Source organism: Orcinus orca, chromosome 12 (assembly GCF_937001465.1).
Source record: "Orcinus orca chromosome 12, mOrcOrc1.1, whole genome shotgun sequence".
In the NCBI taxonomy this organism is placed as follows: Eukaryota; Metazoa; Chordata; class Mammalia; order Artiodactyla; family Delphinidae; genus Orcinus; species Orcinus orca.
In genome coordinates, this window is record NC_064570.1 from 75,096,019 (window position 1) to 75,105,710 (window position 9,692).

The 9,692-nt window shown below is 34.2% G+C and overlaps 1 protein-coding gene across 3 annotated transcripts in view; it reads left to right on the plus strand.

Moving 5' to 3' along the window:
* Positions 1–9,287, plus strand: part of PHIP (pleckstrin homology domain interacting protein) — a 127,176-nt gene extending 117,889 nt beyond the window's left edge. For 2 of the 3 annotated variants that reach the window (XM_049695333.1, XM_049695334.1), the window contains exon 40: positions 3,795–9,287. In XM_049695333.1, the coding sequence (XP_049551290.1) occupies positions 3,795–4,432 (638 nt within the window). In that variant the 3' untranslated portion in view covers positions 4,433–9,287. The remainder of the gene's footprint in view (positions 1–3,794) is intronic. The other variant, XM_049695335.1, reaches the window with a different exon arrangement.
* The last annotated feature ends 405 nt before the right edge of the window (positions 9,288–9,692 follow it).

A 9,692-nucleotide genomic window follows, 5' to 3' on the forward strand; every position in this document is an offset into this window, starting at 1 on the left:
CATACAACTTTTGACCCCTTAGAGTTATGCTTCCAAAGTTCTTTTGTCTTCACATTTTCATTGTAAAAGTTTTCTGTTTGAAAGATGAAGCAAGTAACTGATGAAATACACCCTACGACATGTTAAAATAATTATGGCTTCTTGACAGCAGACAGCTCAAGAATAAGCATTTTTCGTCATGACTTCCAGAGTGTCTAGACCATTTCCTTTTCAGTATTCCCCCCAGAAACCTCTCACAATTTAATTTTTCTACTGAAATGACCTCATTTTGATTAATGATATTGGGATCTTCCCACCTCTATAAGTTTAAAATCATCATCCAAATCTACTTATTTCTTTCTGCCTCCTTAACATCTCTGAGATCCATTTCCTCCTCTCCATTCTCACTTCCATGGACTGTCGCACTCTCCTAACTGGTCTCCCTGCCTCAGTTCTCAACTCTACCTTATTCAGTCCATCTTCCCCATTTAAGTCAAAGTGACCTTTCTGATCACGTGCACACAGACAAACACACAGAGAGAATTAAGATCCTTCCCTGCCTTTGAATCATACGTGGAATCAGAGTTGAATGTTTTTGCCTGTTATACAAGACTCTTCATTGCTTGGCTGTTGTCTAACATTCAGCTGTCCTTACTTTTCTGTCTCCCTTTGATGTCCCAGCCATCCTGAACCACTTGGAAGTCCCTAAATATTGTTGTCCTTTCTTCCTTCTTTGGAATTTCTTTTTTCCTACTAGTTTAATAGTTTCCTGTTCATTGCCTTTTGTGGCCCTTATAATGTTGATAGAACTATTCTTTTTTTATGTTGTCTATCTCCAGTAGAATCTGAGCTCTTGTGCTTGCCCATGCTCATTTTTTAATTGCCTATACTTAGTATATAGTGGACAATCAGTGTTTGAATAAATAAGTAAATAATTTTGTATGTGAGTGTTTTACATTTGCTTCCTTTCTGAACTGTATTCAAAGTTTTGAATGGTATATTGGCCTTGCTTCTGTTAGTCCTGAATCCTAGAGAAATCAAATGTATATAGAGAATTGGTTCTGGCATTATGATAGGGGAGGTCCAATAGCCAATTTGATTCATAGTTTTTGAGTATTACAAATACATAGGAATACCAGTACAGTATAGAAATATAATAAGCTACTATGTAACCCATTAATGATGACTTATCATATAAATATTGGCACTTGAATTAACTATCAGAAACGAGCAGTGCTGTGCAATTGAAATATAATACAAGTGACATATGTTCTAGTAGCTACATGTCGTAACAGCAAACAGGTGAAATTATCAGTTTTAATACTGTATTTTATTTACTCCTTTATATCCAAAATATTATTTCAGTGTGTCATCAGTGTTTCAAAATGTACACTGCTTCATATTCAAATTTAAACTTAATTAAAACTTGAATTCCTCAATCGCTTAGTTACATTTCAGGTGCTCAGTGGTCATGTGGTTAGTAGTGGCCTCATTGGATAGTACAGGTCCAGATGAGTGATTTTTAAAACTTCTTTTTAACTCGAATTCCTTTTTAAAAGAACTGCATTAGTTCTGAACCTTTTTAGGTTATATATTGCTTTGTAAAGTTGGCCAACCCTGTAGTTTTTTTCCCCTAAAAAAATGCACGTAGGCATATCCACACAAACTTTGGACCATTTCAAGGAGCTCCTGGAGTCCTTGAAGCCAGTCTGTGGAACTTTTGTAGGGTATATGAACTGGATGTTTATTTGCCAGTAGTCTTAATGTAAAACAAATTAAAAGATATACAGAATCTTACAGAATCCTCAGGCAGGTTAAGGGTACTTGTTTGTTAGAAAATACTTTTACTACTTTATGCACAGACATGTTTCTCCCCTGCACCTCTCCCCTCGTCATTATTCAAAACCACTAATCTGAAGAAAGTCATTTGTACTGTGGGGTCAGGAAATGAGGGCTTTGCCTTCTTCCTCTGCTATTGGCTCAGAGACTCCTTCTCTGAGAAGCATTCTCTTTAACAGCACTTTCCATCTCTTTATGGATTTCCTGTAAAATACTGCATTGCAGATCTCCCATCACAACCAAAACAAAAAACTTCAGAATTTTGGAGGAAAAAGTTAGTGGTGGGCTTCCCTGGTGGCACAGTGATTGAGAGTCCGCCTGCCGATGCAGGGGACACAGGTTCATGCCCCGGTCCGGGAAGATCCCACGTGCCGCGGAGCGGCTAGACCCGTGAGCCATGGCCGCTGAGCCTGTGCGTCCAGAGCCTGTGCTCTGCAACAGGGGAGGCCACAGCAGTGAGAGGCCCGTGCACCGCAAAAAAAAAAAAAAAAAAAAAAGTTAGTGGTAATGCGTGTTTGTCATCTTTTTCGTCATCTGAAAGGGTAATGGCTTTTTTTTTTTTTAAACCATAGAAAGGCAGTTCATCATGATGTCCAGATTGTACAGATTTGGAATTTAATCTTCAGAATTTTTTTATTTTTTAATAAAGCATAATGGTCTTTATCGTGGAGTTTGTTATAATGGGATTTTAATCCTGATAATAGTTGCACACATAGTGGATTTGATTGATATGTGCAGTCAGTATTGCTTATGATTATAAATCAGTCATTTGCCATTCAGTTACATAAGGAGATAGGACTGTTCCAAAAAGAGCCTGTGAAGAAAACTGCCATTTAGTTGCTTTTTTATTTTAACCCTTTTTTAAAAATTCTGTGACCAAGAGTAACTTATTTCTACTCTTGTAAAAAGGATAGATGAAGAATATCAAAGCCATGGTAGTGTTTATGGAGAACAACTGTTATAAATTATTCCAGTAGATGTACTTCCAAACCCCTTGCATAGGAGTTAGTAGGAAAGGAGATCCTTTTTACTTCTGAGGAACATAAGGAAATATTTAGACTATAAATTCTTCTCTGATATCAGAAAGGTCATGATCATCATCACATCCAAGAGAGGATTAAATAAGAGTTAGAATCATTCCAGTCTTGATAGTCCCTATTTCCTCCATCTGTAATAGAAAAAAATGATTAGAGGAAAGTAGAGGGGGATGATAATGCTTTATTCCGATTACCAAGTTTAAAGGTCATGGATTTTATGCTAAGATTATTTTCCATGATGGAGCTGCTTGAAGGTAGGAAGACAGAAAAATTCTGTGTTAATGAGGGAAACAAAGTGCTTTGTGGTGGTGAAGTTCCATACGAGTAAACAGGGTCATTTTGTGTAATGAAAACAATGCTCGTACATTAGAATGTGTAGTAAAGGTAGTAGGAATAAGAAACCTTGGCTAATCCCAGCTCTGTCATAATTTACAGTATTAACTTAGACAAGTAATTTATTTGCTCTGAGTTTCATTTCCCTCCTGTCAAGTCATCAGTGACTTCATTAAGGATGCTTCTCCTCTGTGAGTTTTAAATAGAAGATAAATAATATCATTAAACCGTTAGCCTTTTGTCAGTTCTTTTTCTCATATTAGTTAAAAAACAATTAGGATTATGGGCTTCCTTGGTGGCGCAGTGGTTGGGAGTCCGCCTGCCGATGCAGGGGACACGGGTTCATGCCCCGGTCCGGGAGGATCCCACATGCCGCAAAGCAACTGGGCCTGTGAGCCATGTCTGCTGGGCCTGCGCGTCCGGAGCCTGTGCTCCGCGGCGGGGGAGGCCACGGCAGTGAGAGGCCAGCGTACCGCCAAAAAAAAAAAAAAAAAAAATTTAGGATTATGTCATTACGTATAAGTATAGCAGTGGACTTATTGATTGGTTTGAGGGTCAAATAAAAAAGCAGTTCCATATATTAAGTGCACTGTTGTTCCCTTTCAGCAGATTGTAAAAACAATGCTCTTGTACCCGGAAGCGTTCAAGTAAATGGCCACGGAGGGCAGCCGTCCAAGCTTGTGAAGAGAGGACCTGGAAGGAAACCTAAGGTGGATGTTAATACCAGCAGTGGTGAAGTTACACACAAGAAGAGGGGTAGGAAGCCCAAAAAGCTACAGTATGCAAAGCCCGAAGATTCGGAGCAAAATAGCATGCATCCCATCAGAGATGAAGTAGTTCCTTCTTCAACCTGCAATTTTCTTTCTGAAACTAATATTGTAAAGGAGGATTTGTTACAGAAAAAGAGTCGTGGAGGCAGAAAACCCAAAAGGAAGATGAAGACACAAAAACTAGACTCAGATCTCATAGTTCCTACAAGTGTTAAAATGCTAAGGAGAAGTAACCGAAAAAAGACAGACGATCCCCTGGATGAGGAAGAAGAGTTTGAGGAACTTAAAGGCTCTGAACCTCACATGAGAACTAGAAACCAAGGTCGAAGGACAGCCTTCTATAACGAGGATGACTCTGAAGAGGAGCAAAGGCAGCTGTTGTTTGAAGACACTTCTTTGACTTTTGGAACTTCTAGTAGAGGACGAGTCCGAAAGTTGACTGAAAAAGCAAAAGCTAACTTAATTGGTTGGTAACTTGCACCAAAATATTTTACTTCAAAATCTATAAAGCAGGTACAGTTAAGGAGTATGTAGAACTATGGCTTCTGCTTCCTTGCTGCTATGACGGATTAGGGAATGTTATGATTTGATTTGCAAAAAAAACAAACAAACTTACAAGACACTTCACTTCTTTAAATGAATATATATATATATATAAATATATACATATATATTTTAAATGTTTGCTATTTATTGCCCTTAGATAGGTTATGCATTTCAACATTCATTTCATTTACTGTTCAAAACAAAGGAAATTGAGGCTCTATAATGAATTCCCAATTTATTTCTGAAGAAGACAGTTCTGCTATACTCTTAAGGAGCATAATATTCCTAGTGATAGAGCATTTTATGTTAAAATGAATTATTTTTGACCAAGCCAGGTACATTTCTGTTGATACAGAAGTCTTGTCCCTAGGAGAACAGATGTTACCAGAGTAGCAGTAAATTAAGAAATGTGTTTCCTCTAAAGGTAAATATAAAATTCCCACCATTTGATACCCTGAAAAGTTTAATTTTAATTATAGAATGTTCATCTACAAAGAATCTAGAGGAGGCTTTTGCTGTATTCCATTTCTGCCAAACTTAAGAGAAAATGTACTGATGCAAAGGAAACATATCCACATTGGAAAACATTTGACTGTCTAATTTTTCAGACCTTGATTCTTATGTCAATCACTCAATCTCTGTTTATTGTGCCAAAGACTGAGAATCAGTGCAGTGGAAAGCCTGTTTTTGACTGTCAGGACAGCATACACTTTTTCAATATTGGAAAGGCTATATATTATTCTAAAGAGCAAGTTATTAAAGAGTTATGCTGAGGTGTATCTTTTTTTGGTACTAATAGTAGAAAATAATGCACTGGTGGGTCCTTTGACAGAGATGTTTTAGAGAAAATGTTTAAGTGGTTAAAGGATTCAAGGAAAATACAGGAAAAAGGTATGGGATTTGATGTTTACTTGTTAATCCGGATTAATGTCATTTCTAAACTTTAGACATATCTAATAGGCTAAAATGACTTACAAAGAAATGTGTCTGTGTGTGTATGTGTATATATTGATAAATGGGTATAATTAAATATATATACAAACACATACTTATATACTATTACCCAGGTATAAATTCTTTTTTCAGGATTTTTTAGATAGTGGTAGAATAAAAATAATTTTAAAATGTCATACTTTATAGTTTAATTTTAAGGGGAAGATTGGTTATTTTCAATTATTAAAGGTTTAAAAATAGGCCAAATCACTTTTTATGCAATCATGTTTTATACAGTGGTCTCATTGCACATTGTGTTTTTTCTGCACTTTTTACGGTATCCTTATCACGCTGGTATGTCAGTATACACCCTAAAGAAAAATTCCATTTAATGATTGTGCCTTGTATTCTATTATTTTTTGCATCATTAGTAAAATTAAGTTGTCTATTGTAAATGATAACTATATGACTTAGGAGAATGTATTGCTATATGTACTGCTGTGGAAAAGGAAAGCAGTTATTTATTTGTTTATGGTACAGTTAGTTATTTTATACCTTAAAAACCAACATAAATACCATTTCTATTGTTTAAAGATTATTGTCCATTTTTTTTTAAAGTTTAAAGAATGTAGTATTTTGTGAGGACTGGTATGGTACAAAAATGTAGCCAAAATTTTCGGATACTACATTTTTAAAAAGCGAGGCTGGGGAATATATGTATCAGCATGACCCTGATATAGAAAAATAAAGTCTTTAATTGAACCTTGGCAAAATACATTACATAATTATTTCTATAATATTTCTGGTAGGGATAAATGTTAGCTGTCATCTGATTGTCTTGAAAAAGGATGGAAAGTGATGCATTTGGGCTTTTTAGATTGTTTGTAACTAAATTTGTACAGAAATCCTCCTATGGAATTAAGTAAACCATTTTCCAGATCTTAACTGGATTGCTGTGATTTTGCAGTTGAAAATAATTTCAAATTTTTCAGGTTTTTTGTATATTTATTTTTTTCTAACAAATATATTTAACTATATAATTAAAATTCAGTAGTTAAACTCTTCATAATGCAGAAATGGATGGCTTGGTTGTATAGTAAAATGAGTCTCTCAGCTACACCAGTATTGAAAATAATAGTGTGTATGTTTGAAATTTAAGTCATTAATATGTTGCTTTTGAAGGCAGTCTATTTGAAACATGTAATTTCCTGATGTTATCTGCATTGTGTTAGAAAATAAGACTATAAAATCCATTTTTGTAAAAAAAAAGTATGTGTACAGTTTTAAGGTGTGTACAGGAACAGGAAGAGCGTACACAGTCTTAAGAGTGAAATATACCGCTAGTAGGGTGTATTAATTCTAACTCATGAGCAAAAAAATGAGTATTTACCATCTTACCTGCAACAAGTAAATGTATTGTTCCTGTTCTAAAGACACTATATATTTATGACCTTATTTGGATATTATTAGACACTGGTTACTTAGTAAGGCAGAAATGACTTGGATCAGATTCTTTATAATTGAAACACTTAAAAATGTATTAGTAATAACCAGATATATCTAGATTTTATTTTTTTATAATTTAGCTTCTATACGTTGCAAAAGTTGCATTGAGAAATTTAAGTCATCAACATAGTTTTGTTCTACCACTTGGAAAATACCTTCTTTGAGACAGTAACACCATATATATACTGTTTATAGGTCAAAAGGAAATGTTGGCAGTTGTTTTAGGTGAGCAATAAAAGAATTTAAGTTTCCTGAAAGTTTCAGAAATATAACTTGTTATTACATTCGTAGAAAATGTAAATCAGTTTATGTATTTTTAAGTACCTAACCCTAATATTCTCTCCCTCCACCCCAACATTCTCAAGTCCCAATCAAATCTTATAAAATTACAAAATGTTGCAAATCAGCAGATTAAACAGTCAGTCTAATTACAATCTCGTAACTCTGGGCAGTAGACATACTTCTTAAAAATTTTATTCTTTGCAATCTGCTATTGTGGCATTGGACTGTTCTCTGCATATATTCATGAACTAAAGATTTGGCCTTGCTTTCATTGTTTTTATTATTGTACAACATCACAAATTTGAAGACTATTTGGTAGCATTGTAACAACGATCTTCCTCCTTAAATAGAATAATTGTATAGAATATTTGTGAGCATGTTTAGGTCACATCTGAGACACGAAGTTTGGTTGAATCTAATATCACTTGGAAATGATGTAATATACACTGATCAGCAAAAAGATCCTTGTGCAGCATGTATGTTAACATCTAGAACTGTCCCTTATCTGCAGTGTAGTAGATTAATCAGACATTTTAACAAAAGTATTCAAATAACATTTTTACCTTATATATTAGCAACATTTACATGTTTTGAAATATGATTTGTAATATAAATTAGTTTCTCCAGTTTATAGCGTTTAATTCTAGCATTCCATTTTATACATGCAAACATACCTCTCTCTCAGATGTCAACTGGAAGCAATTTTGACTGTTTTCTACCTAATGAAAACAAATTGTTATTCTGAATGTTTTTGTCCACCTGAAATTTACTGTTGAGTAGGTTGAAAGGACCAAGATACTTGAGTGTTTAAAAGGGCTATAATTGTTCTCATATGCAGGAAATATATGATTTTAAAAGTCATAATAGGGGAAGTACTTTTATGTTCTGTGAATTACACCCGTATTTAGTTGTTTTTTTTGGTTTTGTTTTTAAACAGGTTGAGAAGTGGTTTAGTTAAACTTAGGCGACAATTTATTTTCCTACTAAAGTCGGAAAATATACCTTTTCCTCACTTCCCTCCTTGCAGTTCCCCTCATTTCCCAAATTTCCAAGTGATTTGAACTAAATATTACATTTACTAAGAAGCTATTTTTGTTCTTAATTATACTGAGCTAAGGACTCCAGATGGAAGGTCATTTTGTACTATGTACAATACCCAAGAAGAGGTCACATTGAGTCAGAAGACTGTAAGTACCGCTTTTGACGCTCCAGATATAAACCTTGTACACACTGTAATAAAACAATTAGAAAATATTATGAGCTATAAATATATATTATTTTTAGTTTTGATAGCTCTGTGTTGAAATACTTCTTTAATGCAGATAAAATCATCAGGAAATTAACCTTATATGGCACAAACCAAATACATAATAGTGGGTGGCTATGAGTTTCTACATTTAAGGAGCTAAGAAAATAGGTTTGAGACGATATATAGTACACACACCTATGAGGCAGATGCACACACGCTTGTTACTGTTAAGATTGTGCGTGTTGATTGAAAGGCTACAAATTGTGACAAAATACAAAGTTACATTTTTGGACCATATTAAAACTGCAAGAAGATGGGGTCTTATTTAAAGATCTTTTAGAAAACTGTTAAATCCTGTCACACGATATTTAGACGTGTAGAATGTAGCTCAATTTTAAAAAGTAACTGACCTAGAGAGTTAATGTTGAAACTGACACATTTGCAAATTAAAATGCTTATTTTGTACAGAAAACAATGTTAAACACAAGCAAATCTGTTGTATGTAATAAGTAACAGAGTTTAAAAACAAATTAATTATTTAGCTTTATTGAGGTTTTTGGTTTTTTTCTTTCTGGAAACCTGGAGTATCATGTTATAAACGGCAGTCTCACACCAGAATAGCAGTGCCCTTTGTTTTTGTACATATTGATTGGACCTTTCTTTACTGTTAGGTGGACACTTTCTATGTTAGTTTTGAAGCATAATTCTTTGAATCCTTTTATACAAACTAGAATGTATGTGTAAGAATTCCTGTCCCTGCAATGTAGTAACTACAAACTTATTTTTAAATAAATAGAAAACTTGTTTTTCTAAGCTATTTTGTAGAGCCTCATGATTTCTTTATGTTTTTTGGTAACACATAAAGCACTAAGTACATAATTTCAAGAGGTATTATGTAAATGGTGGTACATTAGTGTCTCCAGTGCCCTGTCTACTTGGCAAAATGTTGAAATACATTAGCTAATTAAAGTATTGTGGGTACCCTAATGTAACTTAATTCCAAAATAACCAAAGGTTAAAAATGTCATTTGCTTTTCAATGTGTACACTTAAAACTATATTGATTTGCTGCTATGCATAAGTTACTGTACTGGGTATAATACTTCAATATTCAGACTTCTCTAAGATATATTTCAAAGAAACAGTTTACATAAGTATTTTCTCAAAAGTGTGAAGTGAAATTTCTGGGAAAATTAAATGGAAGAACGATGAAAACGTT